Source organism: Phyllostomus hastatus, unplaced genomic scaffold (genome assembly GCF_019186645.2).
Source record: "Phyllostomus hastatus isolate PE091 unplaced genomic scaffold, TTU_PhHast_1.1 phas_scaffold_39, whole genome shotgun sequence".
NCBI lineage: Eukaryota > Metazoa > Chordata > Mammalia > Chiroptera > Phyllostomidae > Phyllostomus > Phyllostomus hastatus.
The window spans coordinates 24,906,509-24,928,708 of record NW_025334028.1 but is presented as its reverse complement, the minus strand read 5'-3'; the positions used below and the strand labels follow the sequence as shown (position 1 = coordinate 24,928,708).

Genomic DNA, 22,200 nt, shown 5'->3' with positions numbered 1-22,200 from the left:
ATGTCACAGCATGGCACTTAAAAATGAAACGAAATCCGGATCCAGAGATGGAGTTGGTTTCGTTTCAATCTCTGTCTATATAGATGTCGGGAGCTCAGTTTGCCTCCGTGTCAGGCACGATTGGGATCTGTGTAGGAAAATGGCCTTCATTCTTTCCATATTGAACTCCCAAGCCTGCACCTTTACCCACTACCTAGGAGTCACCTGGACCCTTCGAGCATAACATAATAATTATAGCAAGAGATTATTGGTCTTTTTCTATGTGACATAACTTTTAACCAGTTTATCTGTATTATCATATCTGATACGCAACACAATTTTAGGATAAATGTACCATTGTTATCTTCATTTTGCACATGAGAAAATGAGATACAAAGAGGTTGAGTAACTTGCCTAATGTCACACAAGTGGTAGAACCTCGGGCAATCCTAAATATGTACTATAGTAGATGTTTTGAACTGTGGGCTAGAAAATTATACCCTCTGTAGCCAGAACAACTGTTACCTCAGATTTTGAAATGTGGGTAGAAGCTACTAATCATCATCTGCTTCTCTAGTTCCATTGTGTAGTCGCATCAAGAGGACAGTGCTGACTGTAGAGACTACACCGATGACGATGGGTCCTTGTGCTCAGAGAGCTTATACTTTAATTAGAAAATAAAATGGCAACTTGAGAAAAGTATGCAAGGCCAAACTGCTGTAGTTAAGTAATCACTGAAAAAATATTATGAAACATCTTACAAGGCTGTATGTGATTAATTGTTCAATGAATACTATTGATAGCAGGTGCTACTCGTTTAGAAGGGTAAGGGATCCTTTTGGCAAATGGCTCACGGAAGAGTTACAAATCACTCAGTTCTCCTTTTGGAGTGTTCTGCCTCTCTTGTTCAGTTTTTAAAGTATTTATTGATTGGATATCCGCTGGTTCCAAATGTATTTCTACTACTAATCATAACATGGATATTCATGTGACTTACATGAATTCTCTCTTAGAGAATGAAATTTTCTTTTATTCTTTCTTATATGATGAATTTTTTTTCAGAGAAAATATTTTGGCAACAATAGCTTTCCTAATTCTGAGTTCTTAAAGTTTTCTTGGAAAAATGTGTATTAATCAACTTCTTTCTTCTATGGATAGCCTTCAGACACGAGAGAAACGCCATGTCTAGTGTTAAAACATTCAGTCCTGTTCTCACTATTATCCTAGAAGGACTCTACCAATGAATTTGCTCTCTCTTCTGGCAGTGTAGAGTGTAAATCTGCCTTTATCGTGCCTGTGGAGAGCTGCATTGCTGGCTGTGTAACACTGGAGAAAGTGGTCTGTGCATGATATATGTGTGTATATATATATATATTCATATATTCACAGACATACATATATACACATATGTGTACACACATGTACATACTACAAAACAAACAGGCCCATTTGTTAATGGATGCATATTATTGACACCAGGTAATTGAGTTTGTTTATCAAATCACATATAGTTTTCTTTAGGAGTGGGCTTCTCAGAATCTAGGTATGTTCTACACCTACACATACTAATGAGAAAAGCTAGACACTGGCTCTGGTTCTGATCTTGGGATGAATGTCTTGTAAGCAAATATTCTGGGAAGGGCCTTCCCATTAGCAGAGGAAGCAGGTCCTGGCCTAACAGGAATGATAGCTAACGTTTACAGTGCACTGATCATGAGCCAGGCATTGTGCTCTGTGCTTTCTTATACACCACCCCAGTCACCCTTCTGACCTCCCAGGGTGAGTACACGAACTCCCACAGGGCAGCCCAGTCTCAGCGAGGTTATACCTTGTGCAAAGTCATAGCCCAGAAGCTGCAAAGCGAGGATTCCTCTCCAGGGTGATGGGACTTCAGAACCTGTGCTCTTTTCGAGAAGGTGGGACTTGAATCTGGAGCCTTAGACCCAAAATAAATGAAAAAACAAAATAGAAACAAACTTGTAGGTGCAGAGAACAGACTAATGGTTGCCAGAGGGGAGGGGGTTTTGGGGATCTGGTGAAAAAGGTGAAGGGATTAAGAAGTACAGATTGGTAGTTACAAAATAGTCACAGGGATGTAAAGCACAGCACAGGGAATATAGTCAGTAATATTGTAACAACTATGTATGGTGCCAGGTGGGCACTGGAGATACCTGGGGTGGGGGATTGCTTTGTAAAGTATATGGTTGTCTAAACACTATGCTAATTCAAAATAATATTGAATGTAAGTTTTAATTGAAAAATAAAATTAAAAAATTAAAAAAATAATTAAACAGAACAAAACCAAACCTATGCTCTTTCTGCTATTGCTCCTCAAGCTGAAGGCTATCGTCCCACAAAGGGGCTGGTTTATTTTCTAAGAAGCTGCATGCCTCCTCTGTTGTGCAAATGCCTGCATGTCAAGGTAGAACTCATGCCAGTTTCTTGAAGCCACCGCGAATTGTATAGTCATTTGAAAGCAAAGAAGGTGTTCTCTGCTGATATTCCTCTTGTTTCAATAAAACCAGGAAAAAATATTATTGTAATTTTCCCTGATGAAGCTGTCTCTGCAATAGTCAGGGCTAGCTCTAAAACCTGATTGGTTTTTTAGCCTTACAATATTATTTTCTGATTATTGACATTTGATACTAAAAACTGTATTGTGAGAGAAATAGGACATGTCAGTATCTCCAGAAACTGAGGCCCAAATAAGTCATTTGGCAAAGGTCACCAATTGCCCCAATTTGTCTGGGAGAGCAAGGGTTCCAATTTTGAATCCTCGGTCCTCTCCCCTTGTGCTGGTTTTAGACAGAGGCTGTGTTAGTGGGGCCCCCGTGCTGTGAATCCACTGAGTATCTATCTCATGGCCTATGTGCCTCACTTTTTGCGTATAACTGGGCGATGGAAATATATGAATTCCTATTCTGTTTCCTCACTTCCAGTCACTCCTGAACATATTATGGCGTGGCTTGGACCCCAGCACTTTCTTGAAATTACTCTACAGGATGTCACCCCAAACTTTCTTATTGCTAAATACAATGGGCGTTTCTCAGGCCTTACCTTGCTGTTAATTTTGATGGTATTGGACACGTCCTGCCTGAAACACATCATTTTTTTGCCTGTAACTGTGCTACCTTCTTTTTCTTACCTCTCTGGTGGCTACTTTTCAATTTCAATGTCCTTTGCTCACCCTTCAAATATTGGTTGTTTTTCAGGGTTCTATCTCAAGTCCCCTTTCTTTTAATTTTACACACTATCTGCCCAGCTCCAGTCACTCCTGGGCTATGGTTAGTACCTCTCTTTGGACGTTTTCTAAATAGGTTGGCCTGGTTCAGGTATTTCTTGTGAGGTTCAGCTTTGTACACCCTATCGCCCACTGATGTCTCTTTCCTTTCCCCGGTTCAATAGGTCTAAGCCTGCCCGAAATGGAACTCATCAACACCATCCTTTCTCCATAAAAATCTTCTGCTAATCTTGTCTGATGCTTTGTTTAGAGTTCAGAAACATTAAAAGGAAAAGTCTATTCTCTTTAGATGTTCATGGTCTTACTAAAGAGGTATCCATTTTTACAAACAGGTAATCATACATTAAAGGATGCAGTGAGAGCTAAACAAATAAATGCCCTTTGTGCAGGAGTCTGGAGAAGAAGAGGCGAGCATAGATAGCAGTGGGAAGCAGAGGAGGTATGGACCCGTGTAGGACAGATAGGAGCCAGAAACTTTGAGTGGAGGCATATCAGGACTCTAGGTGGGGGTCAGGGACCATGCAAAGTCACAATGACCGTGAAACACAAGACTCGCTGGAACTGTGTGGTTAAGATAGAGAGTTCAAGTATGCTCTGGAGGAGGGTGAAGGGAGTGGAATATTGAAGACAGATAACTGAGGTTCTTCAGAGTTAGGACTTTACACTCTTGGCAGAAAGAAGTTTGCGTGTGTGCATGTGTGTTGGGGGCAGTCTGAGCAGAGGAGTGACAGTGGCAGTGTTTCTGTAGGAACTGTCCTGTGGGCGTGTAGGTTGAACTGGATGGGATGTGTCTTAGATATGACTGATTAAAGCTCCTGACTTATCAGGTAGGTGGCATACAAGGGTCTGTTTGTGTGTCGCTCTTAGGAGTTAGACCAAACTTTTGGGAGTCAGGACCCTTTTGTATTCACGCCTGAAAATTACTGAGGACACCAAACAACTTTAGTATATATGTTTCATATCTATTGATATTTATAATTATAGAAGTGAATGTGGAGAAAATTAAAAATATTTATTAAAAATAACATTAATAAATCCATACCATGTTAACATTTTAAAAATGAAAAATAACTCTTTCTCTGACAAAATAATTAGTGAAAAGAATGGCATTGTTCTAATTTTTGCAACTCTCTTTAATATCTGGTTTATTAGAGTGTCATTAATGCCTCTGCATTCACTCCATTGTGACATATGCCATACAGCCTCTGGAGAAATCCATTGTTTACTCATAAAAGAATAAGAGTGAGAAAGGAAAATGCAGTCTCTATTATTTTGAAATGAATACTGACCCTGCGTATTCTCCAGCAGGGTCCTGGTAACCCTCAGGGGTCCCGTGACCGCACTTCGAGAGCCTGTGTGCTGAAGGTTTGTTACATAGTTGGGCCTGTGATGCACAAGGCCATTCCTTGTATGCAGTGATGAGGCAGCTCTGAGGGATGAGCTCAGTCCTTGTGGCATCTGCCCCAGCCCTGAGGTGAAGAGGCATGCCTTCCGCACCTTATCCCCGGAGGCACTGAGTCGGAGGTCCCTGGTGAGCGCAAGGGTTTACGGGCCCTTTGGTCTTCGCTGCGAACAGGAGAAGGCCTGTGGAGAGAGTAGGGTGGCCGTGGCCACTTGGCGGCAGGTCAGGGTTGGGAAGTCAAGATCCCGACTGAGTATCTGCTCTGTCACCATGTCATGCTTTTAGGGGCGAGAGAGCCTTGAGAAACTGAATATGGAATGGAATAAGGCTGAGAAACTTGTCAATAGCTATGGTGACATCAGAAAACTTTGTAAACCTCTTTTTAAAAGCATATACTAGCTTTAAAATTTCTGTTTTCTTTAGTAAAATTAAACACTAATTCCAACTTTTCTTCATCATGTTTGGAGGAACCAAGATAAGAGATTTAACACTCCCTCCCTATGATTTAACTTTATTTTTCTAAATGAAACAAGAATAGGTGTATATTGTCTAAAACTTTGGCAAAATAGAGGAGCAGAACAGAAAAAATAAAAATCACCCATGATTTTATCACCCTGAGATAAATACCGTTAACATTTTGAAGCACATCCTCTAGATTTTATCTAACCATATTTATAGTCGTGGTGTCATTCTATCCATATTGTTTCATAATAATCACGTTTCCCTTAACAATGTATCATAAGACACGGCATCTTTCTCCTTAAAGCATGTATCAGAAAGGCACTTTTTGTCTCCTCCAAGAAAGAGTTTTGAGGGTGAATGTGAGTGTGCATGTGTGTGCATGCACATGTGTGTGTGCATTATGGGTGAGAATTCACCAGCCCCAGAGTGGCTTCAGTGAGCAGTGTTAGGAGTCTGAAGGAAAGCTGGGAAAAAGAATCTTAGGAAACAGTGTTGGGATCACTTGATTGGCCACCTGTTAAATGTAGAGATTGTTTTTTAAGAATGTTCTTTTCTCAAACCTTAGAAAATTATGATTTATCTTGGCAAAATAATATAAACTTTGAAGAGACAATTAAGAGTGGAAACATTCAAGAGAAGTTTGGTAAAACAGAAGGTGATTCAGTGTATAGATATGTTGCACAATATCAAGGAGATTTTGGAAGTGGTGCTCTAGCTCCTTGTCACCGGCATTAGGGGTTTCATTTTGTATCAGTAACAAGCCTCAAAGTGATGTCCTCACTCAGTCCTGCTTTGAATACTCCTGTTGCTGGTGTGAAGCGTTGAAGTCACCAGTTTTGTGACATTGTTCACTCACCCCAAAAGGGATAAATGTATGGGACTACTCACCTTTTCAGTGTCAGAAGTGGCCTCTCAATTGTTAAACTTCTGAAATTTAAATACTTAAATTGTTCTCTTGTGATCTTTGGCTAGTCCACATTTGAAACACTTTTGTGTGAACAGACTACACTTTTTGTACTTCTTTTGCTTTTTCATAATTTTGTTTAGGTTGCTACTATAATCTTAAACTGGTTTTGCAATTGGTTTTGAAAGATACTTTCAAGACAAGTTGAGGGGTTCATTTGTTCATTTACTCATCCATTCATTTAACAAGTATTTACCAAGTCTTACTGTGTGCCAGGCACAAGATATTATATTATTAATATTATCATAAGAAAATTCTAAGGTAGGTATGCTCTCCAGGATTCCAGAGATTTCTTTCTCATGAAATAATTATTTTGGATTTTTACCTTTTCCTCCTCTTAATACAGTCAGTCCTGACAACCTATGATCAGTAGTACAGGTCTCATGTGATGGCAGTTCAGATGGATCAGTCAAGAAGCTGGTTTTCCACTTGACCTTTAGCAATACTGGGTTTAAAGCAACGGTGATAGGGAAGCCAAATATTTAAGGTGTTACCCCCCAGATATTCTCGGTTTGATGATCCCATTATGGGGTCCTTCACAGCAGTGTTGGCAGCCATGGGCCTGTGGTGGATGGTGTTGTGCCAGGCTGTGCCCAGGTGTTCGCTGCTTGAATGTGGTGGTTGTGTCTGCCTGATATTTCTGCTTTGGTGATGGACAGAAGGGCTTGCTGGGGAGCAAAAAAATCACAGCCATCTTGCATTCTTTAATTCTCACCATGGTGAGAAAACTTGACTGATGTTGGAATTGACCATTGTTTAATTGTTTTTGAAGTTTCTCTTTCAGTGGGATCTCTTTCAATGTGGCCTAAGAGTAATTTAACTGTATGACTCAAGTCACTAACAGCTGCAACAACTATGTGCCTTGCCAGGGTCTAAATGATTCTCTCTTTCAATACCTGTATTCTGGTTCAACCAGAATACTACCTGTATTTGGTTCAACCCATCAAAATATGGGGGTATAGCAGCAAGACCATTGGCTTAGAAGTCAGATGACATAAGATGACACTGGTCTGAATTCTGTCTTCAATACTTATAAATTGTTTAATATTGAACAATTTACTTTTTCCTAAGGTATGGTTTCTTTGTCCCAGATTTTTCCTAATATTTACTTTAGTAGTTGATGTGGGGATTAGAAGAGATTATATATGTTAAGCATATAGCTTTTCTGTGCTTTCTAGAATTCTTATGACTATTGTTTATATTTGTCAACTAATCACATACTTACTTGCATTACTGATTTCAGCCTTAGTTTTTGTGGCTTATATCTTATCTCTCTAGCCATGAGAAGCATTGAACCAACATTTTAGATTCGGCACTCATATATCTCCTCCTTCAGGAAGCCTTCCCTGACCTCTTGCCTCTTCCTTCACAATACCTTACACTTATCTTTATTATTTTCCTTACCATATTGTATTATAATCATCTGTTTTGTATCTTTATGTTTTGTCTACTGAACAGTGAGTATATTGGAGATGGACTATATCTTAGTTTCAGTACTTATCAGACTACCTAGGCCAGAGGAGATGGGAGCAACCTGTGCTTGATGAATGAATAAATGAATGAGAGCAAGGGCAAAGTGGAAATGGCTTCTCTGATAGCAAATTAGATAAAAACTTCGGGTGGATTCTTCTTCAAAGTACAGGAGGCCCATCATTTCCTGGGGGAAGGATGGCAAATTCCAGAAGGTAGTTGTGGTTCTTGCTGACAAACAACAGATGTGACAGAGCGGGGTAGAGAAGTCTCTAAAGCAAAGAGGGTAGATGGGTACTTTCAGACTTGGATTTCAACCCTGTTTCCTCCTCTGGCTAGAAGCTTTATAATATAATTTAAAGTATGTAGCTCAGTTAATTGACAACCTAGAAAACTGACTAGATTTGCTGTTTTATTCCAATTTTGATTGTCACCAAGTCTAAATGCATTATGAGGTGCATTTTCTCCTTCCCTGCACCTCCACACAAGAGGACACAGCCACACCCAGCAGTGTCCTTATTGGGAACGTGAACTGCTCAGCTTCCACAGAAGCACAGTACATGGCAAAACAGAATTTGAAACCACTTCTGGGGTGACTTTTGAATGGGATGATGTTTCATTTCTGGTGTGGTGTGAAGGTGTTGGCATAATGGGCACAGGATCAGATGGCCTTATTGTTTTGTATTATTTAATGGGTGACCTTTGACAAGACAGCCAAGTAGAGAAAACAACCCATGTGTTGAGAAAAGGAAGAAGAATGGAGAAGGTTTTAACATTAGAAAAACTTATCTTTTTGTTTTTTCATAGGTTCTAGATGATGCATTCATTTGTTAGCTTTAAAATGTTTTTTAAATACTTATATATCAATCAGGACTCTTTCATTTGAATGTGAAAGAAACAACTCTACATTGCTTAAGTCAAAAAAAGAATTCATTGACTCAAATAACTCACAGAAACTCAAGGGCGGAACCAGCTTTAGGCACAGCTGTGTCCAGGGAACTAGTTATGGAATTGGAGACCTCTACTTAGAGTTCACCTTCTTTCATGTGGTAGAAAAAAAATGGACAAAGGAGACCCCAGACTTAGAGCAATCCTCATAGATAAAGACTTCTTCAATAGCTCTGCCAGAGAGTGGACAGGTCTAGGTCATTTGTTTCTTGGGCAGCCCCACTTAACCTGCGTATGAGGCTCCCATGCACTAAGGGATCTGCTACTGGATGGTGCAGACTGGCCTTGGGCAGGCAACAAACCGTGGACATTGCCTACATTTTACCAGCCTAGGTTATTTCTTATGTTTTGGGCTTATCTCACTGTCTCATTCTCTGGCTCCCTTTCCTTGCTTTTGTCCAGATTATACAGGGTGGAGCAAAAGTGGGTTTACATCTACTTATATGAAAAATAGTAAAATAATAAGTCATGATAAAAGCATAAACTCTGTTCTGTGTACACACAACTGTAAACCTCCTTTTCCCCCACCCTGTCTATGTCTTCCTGAAACGTCTCCCTCCCTTCTGTGCTCTCTCCTGGTAGTGTCCTTACTTGCACTCAGCTGTTACCTCCTTACAGAAGGGAGCCACACCCCTGTGCCTGGCCTCTGCCTTTCTCAGACAAAGCTCACTCATCATTTCCATTTGGTGTCCCACAGCTGTTGCAACCTAAAATGTCTAAAACCAAACTGACCACCATCCTCCATGTGTTTCTCTTCCTGGGTTCCTTAATCATACCAGTAACATCCTCTTCCCACTTTCCCAGAGTTCTAGCCTCAGAGTAGTTTTTGACGGTTTCCTCTGCATGCTATTTTTCCCTTATTTGAGCTCTTGATAGTTCTTTATCATTATGCCTGTTGTGAGTTTATCACTTACTCTCCGGTTTTATAGCTACTGTATCTGATTTATTTCTGCCATAAGTATTTAGGTTTTTTGATGGAAAGCAGTATGCTTGTTTATCTTTGTATTACAGTAGTCCCCATCTTATCCACAGTGTCAGTTACCCGTTGTCATCTGGGGTCCAAAAATATTAAATGGAAAGTTCCAGAAATAAATGATTTATAAATTTTAGCTTGTGCACCATTCCAAGTAGCATAATGAACTCCCCTGACAACCTACTCCATCCTGCCTGGGACATGAACCCTCCCTTTTGTGGTGGCTGAAAATATACTTTTACTCTCACCTTTTAAGTTTGTCTGGTCAGTATAATAATTCAAACAACATATAGCAGATTAGCAGGAGAAAATAAAGTTTTAATATGTACACATAGGGAATTCACATTAGCATGAAATTCAAAAGACAGTGGGGAAAACCGGGGATATAATGTCATTTTGGACAATGAGAAAAGGAGGGAACTAGATCTTAGATTTTAAAAGCCAAAATGGTCAATTCACAGGTAACTGAGGAAGAATGGAACACACATAATAGGCAAATTCCTGCCAGGCAGCCCAGAAACGACAGCCCCCAGGGGCTGACGTAGCGTCAGGCTTCACCTAAAGCTCTCCCCTGTACTGCAGTCAATTCAAATCAGGCAAAGGCGAACATCCTGAGTCCCTTCCTGAAGCAGGCCTTTCTATGTGAGCCTCATTGGCAGGAAAAGGGGAGGGTCAAAGGTTCTTTCTGAGTCTTGTATTTCTTAATAACTAGCTTAAGATCAATATCCCAAAAGGCCCTGTTTTGAGGGTGGCAAAACTTCGGTTTGCTTCATTTTGCCTGGCATATCTGCACACTCCCTGTCCATTATTCACTTAGTAGCCTTCTTGGTTATCAGATCAGCTGTCATGCATCAGAGTGCCCGTGTTCAAGGAACTTCTATTCTACTTAATAATGGCCTCAAAGTGCAAGAGTAGTGATGCTGGCAGTTCAGATATGGCTGAGGGCCATAGAGTACTTCCTTTAAATGAAAAGATAAAGGTTTTTGACTTAATAAGGGAAGAAAAAAATTGTATGCTGAGGTTGCTAAGATCCATGGTAAGATGAATCTTCTATCTGCAAAACTGTGAGGAAGGAAAAAGAAATTCTTGTTAGCTTGCTGGATGAGTCTACATTCACATAATTTTTATTGCAATATGCAGTTATAAATTGTTCTATTTTATCATTAGTTGTTCTTAATCTCTTACTGTGCCTAATTTATAAAGCAAAATTTATCATAGTTGTGTATGTATGGAAAAAACATAGTATCTATAAAGTAGGGTATTATCCGAGGTTTCAGGCATCTGCCAGGGGTCTCGGAACCTGTGCCCTGAGGGTGAGGGAGGGCCACTGTTGTTCTTTCTGGGTGTCATCCTCTGGCTCCCCTCACTTTCCACTTCTCCCATCAGTGATATACCCTGACTTTTATGATTCAGTGATGAATGTTTGTTGAAAGAATTTATGTGATATGAAGTATAATTATGTGGTTATTGTACTTGGTATTGTTAAAGAAAACTAGAGCCAAACAGTAATTAAAGCAATAAAACATATTTTATTTAAGAACTATGTATTGCAATAGGGAAAAGGGGCCTCAGTATAGAACGAGGCTAAATTTTGAATACAACAAGGACAAGTGGAGATTTATAGCCAAGAGGCAGGGCAGGGGCAATGCATGGAAAATTTCTAAGACGGAATTTCGTTAAACAGACCTAACAGGATTTTTGCTGAAGGTGGGTCATGCTGATCAGATATCAAGGATGGGGCATCTCTCTAAACTGACTTAACAGGATTTTTGCTGAACCTGGGCAGTGTAGTCCCTCCCAACCCCCCAAGAACAGATACAAGGCTGAGGCTTAGAGGACTTAGAGAGCTGACTAAAATTTAGTCAAATAGAGAGTGTGTCATTATCTAAGGTATGTATTTCTAAATCTTGCTTAACTCCTTGGCATTTATTATAAGCATATTTCAACCGTACAAAATGTCAAGTGAGGTACTTGCCCTAATCAGTCAAATTTCACTCCTCCTACCCCTCCCTGTACCAGCCTCCTTCATTCCCATAAAACATGTCTGGAAAAGAAGCAACCCGTCCCCCAAAACAACCCAAACCCAACTTTTGATCAGTCAGAACAGGTGAGGAAGAAGGAGGAGGGAAAGAAGCAGAAAAAAAATATGGAACTATTTGCTAAAACGATTTTGAATATAATTTGAAGTCTTTTTTTATGATGTGTGTTTAACCCTCCTTACCTCTTCTACTGATTTACTTTGGTGGTTGTGTGTATAAGGCTCGTTTGAGATGACCTTAATGTGGCAAGAGACTAACAAATAGTAATTTCATTAAAATTAAGAAAACATCTTTAGGAAAAAGTCAACCCACTGAACATTAGAGCAGCTGATGGCTAGAGTTTGCCTCTGATAGCACAAAGCTCGATGCCACAGCAAACATCAAGAACACTCTTGAGAATAGCAGTATTGTAAAAACAAATAGATAGAAGAAAAGCTCAGTAGGTAAGTTGGAAGGAGACGTTGAAAGCTCATGAAGTGTTTTTTCAAGACACATACTATTCTGGCTAATCAATCACTCTGAATTGTTTTCTGAGCAGTCTAGTGAACCCTACTAGCTTAAAAGTTTATTCATGTTTGTTTTGGAGGTGAAGTGCTATGTTTGGGAGAATGTTTGAACTTCCTTAGTGGTTCTATTGGTTTTGTTGTTGCCCTCACAACTCAGGCCCTCATCCTGTTTGTCCCTGCTCTGGGAAACACTGCCCTTTCTTAGACAACTGCTTTCTTTGTTTCAGGTTCAACTTTGTGAAATCAAAGCATAATAAAAATCAGTACCCAAAAATCTGTTGCAATTCTATGCACTAATAACAAACTATCAGAAAGAGAAGTTAAAATAACAATTCTATTTACAGTTGCATCTAAAAGAATAAAATATGTAGGAATAAATTTAACCAAGGAGGTAAAATATCCATGTATTGAAAACTACAAGACATTAATGAAAGAAATTGAAGAAGACACAAATAAATGCAAAGGTATTCCATGCTTGTGGATTGGAAGAATCAATATTGTTAAAATGTTCATACTACCCAAAGCAATCTATAGATTCAATGCCCCATTAAAATTCCAATAGCATTTTCACAGAACTCTAAAAAATAATCCTAAAATTTGTATGGAACCACAAAAAACCCTGAGTAGCCAAAACAATTTTGAGAAAGAAGAACAAAGCTACAGGCATCACACTCACTGATTTCAGACTATATTACAAAGGTATAGTAATTAAAACAGTATAATATTGGCATAAAAACAGATACATGTCAGTGGAAAAAATAGAGAGCCCACAAATAAACCTGTTAGCACAGGTAGCTAAATATTATTTAAGGAAAGGAACAAAGGGAATCAGACATTCTTAAGCAGAATAAAATAGGGAGCATATGCCTGCTTCTTTCCTTAAGAAGTTGCAGCTTAATACACTTCCCAGGGAACAATTGTCCTTCCCCTCAGAACAATGTAAGGAGAGAAAGAACAACAAAGGGGGAGGTAAGCACATATGCAGTAGGAGCCAAAATGGGAACCATAGAGGCCTGTCAGTCTAGCCTAAGACAGGGATTGGATTGGATAAGAAACAAACCCCCAGAAGATATAAGTAATAGATTGGTTAGGGATTGGACCCATTAGAAGCATGCAAAAACTCGGAAAGTTGATTGGTTGTTTTGCAAAAGTGCCTGGTCCTTCCCAAGCCTGATATAACATAATCCCAACTAACAAAGAGCCTTCTTGCTTGCCCTGTTGTTCATGCATTCTCTCCATAGTGGCCCAATGGGACTAGCAGACACCTGGGGCTCTGGTGGCCATGTGGACAGGAAACATGGGCCCCAGCCAAGGCACAACCCAGAAAACAAGCTAAGCTAGCTGGATGGTGATAAAGGCTGGGCTGGACAAAGCTTTAACATGGGCTAGCTTTGGCATGGCACAGAAGCTCTGGACACAGGCCCTGTTTCTGTCCTGATGAAGGCAAGATTGGAACTTTGTCCATGGCTGGACAGATGGAGATGGGACAATGGAACCCCAGCGGAACTCTTTTGATCTTGTACCTGGTGCCACAAGTAAATCTTATCACCAGACCTTATCCTCCCTTGTGGGTCTCCTGGAAAGCCTTCCTTGTGACACCACAATGACCCCACTTCCACCAGCAATAGAACTATGTGCATATAGTCAATTAATTTAGGATAAAAGAGCCAAGAATATACAATGGGGAAAGGACACTCTCTTTAATAAATGGTGTTGGGAAAACTGGACAGCCACATGCAAAAAAGTGAAGCTTGACCACTATCTTATACCATATACAGAAATTAACTCAAAATGGGTTATATATTTTAATGTTAAGAACTGAAACCAAAAAACTTAAATAGTAAGTTCCTTTGACATAGGTCTTGGCAGTAATTTTTTGAATCTGAGACCAAAAGCAAATGTAACAACAGCAATAAATAAATAAATAAATAATAAGTAAAACTTTAAAAAAGAAACTATATCAAACCAAAGAGCTTCTGCACAGCAAAGGACTCCATCAAGAAAATTAAGAAGTAACCTATTCCACAGGAGAAAAATTCATACGAGTTAGCAACAAAAAGAACCAAGCAATCCACTTAAAAAATGAGCAGAAGATCTGAGAAGACATTTTCCAGAGAAGACATGCAGATAGCTAACAGGTACATGAAAAGGTGTTCAAATCGTTAACCATCAGGAAATGCAAATCAAAACCACAATGAGACATCACCTCACATAGTGGCTATTATCAGAAAGGCAAGAAACAACAAGTGTTGGCAAGGCTGTGGAGAGAAAGGAACCCTTGTGCACTGTTGGTGGGAATGCAGACTGGTGCAGCCACTATGAAAACAGTATGGAGGTTCCTCCAAAAATTAAAAACACAACTACGATATTATCCAGCAATTCTACTTCTGGATATTTATCTGAGGAAATCAAAAGCACTAACTCAAAAGGGTACATTCATCCTATGTTCATTTCAACCAAGATGTGGAAGCAACCTAAGTTTCCACTGATGCATGAATGGTTAAAGAAAATGTGGTATATATATATAAAATGGAATAGTTCTTGGCCACAGCGAAGACTGAGATCTTACCATTTGTGATAACATGGTAGGGTTTAACATACATTATGCTAAGTGAAATATCACAGAAAAAGACAAATACCATATCTTGCTGATATGTGGAGTATGAAACAAAACCAAGTTTACATATATGGAGAGCAGATTGGTGGTTGCCAGAGGTGGGGGGTAAGAGAGTGGGAGAAACAGGTGAAGGGAGTCAAAAGATAATAAGACAAAATCAAATAAAATCAAAGTTATTTAAAAGCTAACTTTGGCTGCTGTATAATTTTTTTTCGACTTGCTGGTAGATAGCTATTTTAAATAAATCAGGCCTGCCATTAGTTTTTGTTTTGCCACACTGTTAGTATTCTCTTAATGTTCAATCCCCATTCTCATGTCATGAGACAAGGCCTAGATGTTTGTCATCTCTCCATCCACTTACTTTTTTTTTTGAGACTGAGCTGCTGCCGCTGTAAAAGTGTTATTATCCGTGAGCACCTGCCCAAGCAGAATGTCCACCCACATGCTGCACAGCTCATCGAGACTCTAAGCTGCCTTACAATATTGATTATTTATTCCCTTGGTTATCTTTCTTTTCCTAACTGTATGTAGGAGAGTGTCTCTTAAGGTATACAACAGACAATTTGGGCATCCTTAACATAGTAACTTTCAAACATTTGATGGCATTTACAGTAAAAATTCATTTTATTGAAATTTAAAAAAATTATAGATTTCACTTACAGTTGATATTCAATACTATGTTAGTTTCAGGTGTACAACATAGTGGTTAGACATTTACGTAACTTACAAAATGATCCCCTCAATAAATCTAGTACCCCCTGGTACCATACATAGTTATGACAAAATTATTGACTATATTCCATGTGCTATACTTTACATCCCCCTGACTGTTTTGTATCTGCCAATTTTTACTTCCTAATCCCTTCACCCTTTTCACCCAGCTCATAAAAAATATACTTTGCACCCTGGCTGGTGTGGCTCAATGGATGGAGTGCTGGCCTGTGAACCTAAGGGTCACTGACTGGTTTGATTCCCAGTCAGGGCACATGCGTGGGTTGGGGGCCAGGTCCCCAGTAGAGGCCACACAAGAGGCAACCACGCATTGATGTTTCTCTTCCTCTCTTCCTCTGTTCCCCTCCCTAAAAATAAATAAATAAAATCTTTTAAAAATTAATAATAAATAAAGAAAACTTTGGGTTGTGATCCCATGTACATGGTATGTATAATGTGTAGCTATAAAATTTGATTAAGCAGTAGTTATCCTAGTTATGTGTGGTACACTCTGGAGTTTCTATTATATCGTTCTTTACTTCCTTACAAAATGCTGACAATAAGTGATCTTCCTGACCCACTAACAGGTCACAATTGGAGTCTGAAAAGAACTATTGAACCAACATCAAGTTTTAGGACATGTTAGAATATTAATTCTGAGAAGGCTTTGTAAATTACCTATTAGCAGCTTCCCCCTTTCCTCTTCTTTTATAGTTGGAGGAGCTTGAAGTTCCAGTAGGTTAAGACTTCCTTGCAGGCACACAGTGCTGCTTTGTGTTTGTACTACTACACCCATTTATTCCTGGAATCATGCAGTGGTAGTTGGACCACATGGACTCTGTAATTTTTGAACGTAGCAATTATGCTCCAGTGTGGTTACATGGTAATGAATAAACAATACCCACTCTCCCTCCCCCAGTTGGCTATCAAGCTATTGTCTTCCATCATTAGTTTATTATCCCCTGTTCTCACTGAAGGGAAGATAGTTAACAAAGCATTGAGTGTACTGTCTCCTCTTTTAGGAATGGCACACAGCTGTCATTGTCATGGACCCAAGGGAGTGCATCCATTAAATAAGAAACAATGTGGGCACACACTTAGACATTTAAAAAAAGTCTAAATATATGTTTTCTTTATGGTAATTGTACTCTTACCTTTTGACAACTCCAAACATCTGGGTGTATTTGATGTTTTTTCATCTCCCCTTCAAAATCAATAGTGATCTCCTGTTGTCAAAATCTTACATTTTTAGTTTCATTGTTTTTGTTGTGGAGAAAATTACAGTACTTATGGTCAAATAATTAATAAACACTTTTGAGTTTTTAATATCATTCATAGTATATTAGTGAGCAGGGGCTGCTATAACAAAATACTATAGACTGGGTGCTTAAACAAGGGAAGTTTATTTTCTCACAAGTCTAGAGACTGGTAGAGCTTTCTCCTTGGATTGCAGATGGCTGTGTTCTTACTTTGAACTCACAGGTGGAGAGAGGGAGGGAGCAAGCAAGCTCTCTGGTGTCTCTTCAGATAAGCCAGTGAGTCTGATTGGAGCAGGGCCCACCCTCATGATTTTGTCTAACCCTAAGTGCCTTATAAAGGTTCCATCTCCAAAATCATCACACCGGGGCTTAAGGCGTCAATATATGAACTTTAGGAAGACACAATCGAGTCCGTTGAATTATACAAAGCTAAGGTCTCAGCGGGGTTTAAATATTGGCTGAAGCACATGCAAAGCAATGCTCTCAATTGTACTTATTAAAGACAGACTCTTCTATTTGAATGGATATTTTTCACACTCTATAATTCTTATTCATTAGCAATAGTAACACATTTAATTTCTTTTACGGTCTTCTTAATAATATATGTGGAAAGTAGTTTATAGTTATACTTTGCCCAAATAAAATGATACCTTTAAATAGTTAATTTTTTTTTTGCAGAGAATTTTTTCTGATGATTCTATTTCTCATTAATAGTTAATGAATTTCTAAACGACACATCACTTTTCAAAACTTTGTATAATATAAGAAAGTTACCTGCTATCATTGAGCATAATACATGTTCTGGCAAACAACCACTTGTACCAAAGACATACTTTAGAATAACATTTATGTTGGGATTACTATTGCTGTCAAGGAGGATGGATGAAGCCCTGAACTGTGAAATGGCAAGGGAGCCTCATGTTTGTCTCCAAGAAGTGTTATAGAGAGCCAGTCTAATAGCTCACACAGAATATCCATCCAAACGAAAGAAAAGCAGGGAAGGAAGATTAAGAATATTGAATCATCTGAAGCCTGTTTGTTCTAAAGTCCTTGGAAATCTCCAGACCAGTTCTTACTTTTAGGTTGGCAATGTAGAGGTAGACTGTTGATCAAGAAAGTTTTTTGCTATTTTTCTTGTTTCTAGGTTTAAGGTAGTATGGGCTGTTGTACAATTTTAGGGGTCTATTCATTTCTGTAGAGGGTTATTGTATAAAGAGTTAGTGCTGGGTGTCTAGATGAAATATTCCGTGTCTCTGTACTGTCTTTGCTTGAGTGCTTTACTATATCAACACATATATGTCTACTTTGTTTCTTCTGTTTCAGTGTTTGTCAGCTGAGGAGATCTTTTCCCTTCATGGCTTTTCAAATGCTACCCAGATAACCAGCTCGAACTTCTCGGTCATCTGCCCCGCAGTCCTGCAGCAACTGAACTTTCACCCTTGTGGTGAGCGGCCCAAGCACAAAACCAAACCAAGTCTTTCTGAAGGTATGCTAGAAGCTGGTTCTTCCATTTGTTTGAGAAGATTATGGGCTAGTTTGAAATGAAGTGAACATACTTCTTTTTCTGCTTTTATTAAGCTATATAGAATCCCTGGGTAAAGTACTGATATTCTGGAAGTATTCAGAATAAGAATAATTAGAAACTCACTTTAAGCTTCTTAAGTTGTGCTCCCTATATGTGGAGTCAAAAGTACACTTGGTACCACTTAATTACTTTATAAAACCCAATTCCTGATTTTAAACACATGATTTATGCTGTGCACATTGGATTACATATTAACTATCTGGTTTAAATTTGATCAGTTAATTTTCATTACATTGTGCTCATAATATTATTCAAAACCTGTTAGTTTATCTATAAGTGTCAGTAAAGGGATAATAAAACTAGTGTATCTCTAGATTAAATCTTAAGGTACTGAATCATTATTGCTGTGATTTTCATAAGTGAAAGAAAACACCAGAGATGGTTTTAAGTGTCTATAATGCATTGCCATAGATACTGCAAAAATTTTAAAATATAAGGAAAGAAGTACCCATTTACTATATAAAATAGTTTATGTACTTAAACATGAAGAGTTTTTTCACAAATGAGATAAACCAATGAATTGTTCAGGAGGTCTTTTTGCTACCTGCGTGCCATTTCTTGCTATTCTTAAATTGTCACCCTGCCCCACATGGGTATTGTAATCATTTATTTGTTCATTCTTATTGAATGAACATGCCAAGCACTGTTCTAGGTACTGAAGATTCAGTTGTGAGCAAGAAGAAAAATTCCCTGCCCTATTAGTGTTTATGATGTAGTTGAGAAGAATGTAATAAACATTTATACAAGCAAGCAAATAAGTAATAGGATTTCAGAGGGATAAAGGCTTTGAAGAAGATAAAGTAGGTTACAATAGAAGGAGAGGGTGGGTGAGTGTGCATTTAGATGAAGTGAGGGAGGCCTTTCTGCTGAGATTACACTTGAACAGAGACCTGACTGAGGATGGGGGCAAGGACCACAGCAAGATCGTCTCTGGCGAAGAGCACTCGAGCTCGGGGGAACCGTTAGCATTAGCGTGGACATGTGCTTGGGGATGTGTAAGGCGCAGCTAAATGCCTGTGTGCCTGGAGCGTAGTGAGCAAGAGGAAGACCAGAAGGAGTGATGTCCTGGGAGAGCCAGGGGCCTTGTGGTGGACAGGACATTGATTGGATTTTATTTTGAATGTGGTATGAAGACATTGTAGGGTTCTAAACAGGAGAGTGACATAGTTTTATCTGGATGCATAAAAGATGATTCTACCCTCAGTATGAAGGATAGATAGTCATGGAGGAAGAGTAGAAGCATGGAGATTGGTCGGTCAGGAGGCTTTTGCCAGGAGTCGGCATTCAGGATGATGGGACTCAGGCTCAGGTGGGGGAAGTGGGAGTGAGGAGAAGCGGTGAGATTCAGGTTGGATTTCAGAGGCTGTGCTAACATTGTTTGCCTCTGGTTTGGATGTGGGGGAGGGAACCATGAATCAAGGTTTGAGTCCTTGGAGGTGGATAGATGGCTGTGCCATTTCCCTGGATGGAGGAGACTGGGGAGAAGCCATTGTTGTTAGAGGAAGCCAGTGGTGAGGAGCAAGACAACGAGTTTCTGACATGGTCAGTCTGAGACATTGATGTGGACCAGCAGGTGCTGTCAGGTAGGCAGTGGCATGCATGCATTTGGAGCTCAGAGAATAGGTTGGAGATATGTCATTTATTTTAAAGACGGCAGTTGAAGCCCCTGGTCTGAGTGAGCATAACTAGCATATGCATAATAGAGAAGAATACAAGGGAAGCCTTGACAAAGGAAATGCCTGTTTTACATACTTTTGGATTCTTTTTGTATATATGAATACTTCAACCTCTTCATGTGAATAACAGGAATAATAGTAACAATGACAGAAGTAATGATAACAGTCGACTCTTATGTAGCACTGTGTTGCAGATACTGTTCTAAGTGCTTTGTGCATGTTGACTAATTTAATTTTCATACAACTATATAATTTAGGATCTGCTGTTCCTACTTTATAGCTAAGGAAACTGAGGCACAGAGACTTAAAGTCCTTTGCTCCGGAGTACGCAACTTGTACAAAATAGAGACTGATTCGAATCCAGGCTGTCTTGACTTCAGAATCCATGTTCTCTTTCATCTTCTGTATATACATATACAAAGAATGGAAGCCACCCCATATACTTTATCAATACAATCATCCACTTAGTGAATAACAATAATTTTAGAGCTAATTGTTCAAGCAAATATTTTAAATAGAATATGTAGTAAATGAGAGTGCGTTTGTAGTTCTACAAGTCTGTTTAACTTGAATGCAGTTTGCATTTTACATTCAAAAGTACATTCAGTAAATGCTTTTTACACTAACATTTACTAACAGTAAGGTCCTCTTGATTAGAACCCTACAATGTCTTCATGCCACATTCAAAATAAAATCCAGTCAATGTACTGTGCACCACAAGGCCCCTGACTCTCCCAGGATGTCACTCCTTCAGGCCTCCCTCTTGCTCACTACGCTCCAGGCACACAGGCATTTAGGTGTGCTTTACACATTCTCAAGCATGTGTCCACGCTTATTCAGAATCCATAGTAAAAGCATGGATTCTGAAATCTGCCCACCTGTACTCAACACCCAGCTCTGTAATTTTCTAGCTGTGGTGGGCACATGATTTTACTTATGCCTTTCTGCTTTAGTCTTATCATCTAAAATAGTACCTTTTTCCTAGGGTTGCTGTGAGGATTAAATAACAATATTCACAAAGGATTTAGAATGCTGTCTGGCATGTACTACATGTACTATCTGGTAGGCACTGTATATATGTTCAATAAAACATATATAACACATATACAGGTGGCTGAGTACAGGAGATGGGACTTCAGAAGAAGCAAATCCTCTTCTCTGTGCAGGTTAATTACTAATATTGAAAAGTGTTCTTAACCGCAATTCTCAGGTTTACTCTATCTCAGGAACCAGGAGGTAGGAATGGGGGAAGTGAAACAGAAAGTGAGAGAATTCTAGGGTCAACACTGCAAAGTCATAAAATGGAAAAATCAACAGTTCCATCTGACAAGATGGGAGAGGCACCAAATATTTGGACAGAGGATCCCCCAAAGAGAAGAATACCTCCTAGGGTACACATTGTCTTATGAATTGAAATGGGGCTAGAGTGGGTGGGATGGGGTAGAGGAGACACAGAAACATTTCTGGAGAATTAGTGAAATTAGTAGACTACTTGTTATTACTAATGTAGGATGTTTAATTTGACAATCTGTTGCCTTTTTTGGTGTAATATGTCAATTGTTGTATTTCAGCGAGGCTGTGTGCAATTGAGCATCTAATTTATTGTCTGTGTGCCTCACTTACCTCATCTGTGAAAAACGGTACCTTCCTTACAGAGTCGTTGGGGTATCAAATGAGTTAACACATGCTAGTGCCCAGAGCGGTGCCTGGCACAGGGTGGGAAGAGTATGTCTTCATTCTTCTTATACATGTTTTCACCTTATTCTGTGGCCTGTGGAAGCCCATCCTTTTCCCACAGAGAAACATACTTTTTAAATAATGAAATGCACTGGACTCTTGATATAACTGTTCATTTAATAAAGAGTCAATTCTGAGTTCATTCTAGGGAATGAAAAAATCAAAATAAAAGTAATTTGAAAGAGTGAAGGATTTCATGAACACATTCATGCTGATGTTTCAGTGGTCAGATATCAATCTCATTTATCAGAGATATCACATTTTGTGAATCTGAGATTGCCTTTCAGGTGCTTGATAAACTCATATTGAGTGCAATAAAGGGATGGTAAATTAAATTCTCTAGGGGCTAAATTAAGTTTTAGCAATAATTTAATGGTCCAAAATTGCTTCATTTTTTGATGATGTCACAGAATGCTGTTTAATTCAAGTAATAGATAAGAATAATAGAATTTTATTTGTAGCTTCACATAGTCCAACTACATAGTACAACCGATGACATAAGCCTTTAGCTCCAGAGAGTAAATGGCTCTCCCTGGGTACGATACCTGAGGGACGAGGAAAGCCCAGGCCTCCTAACTCCCAATCTGCTGCCCTTTCACTATGTAGCAATGAGTTAAACGAACTAAAGTTT

General features: G+C 39.1%; 1 protein-coding gene across 3 annotated transcripts in view; it reads left to right on the top strand.

Moving 5' to 3' along the window:
- Positions 1-22,200, top strand: part of SLC39A8 (solute carrier family 39 member 8) — a 70,273-nt gene that overhangs the window by 6,619 nt on the left and 41,454 nt on the right. For all 3 annotated transcript variants that reach the window (XM_045820156.1, XM_045820158.1, XM_045820157.1), the window contains exon 3: positions 17,895-18,057. In XM_045820156.1, coding sequence (XP_045676112.1) covers positions 17,895-18,057 — 163 coding nt within the window. The remainder of the gene's footprint in view (positions 1-17,894; positions 18,058-22,200) is intronic.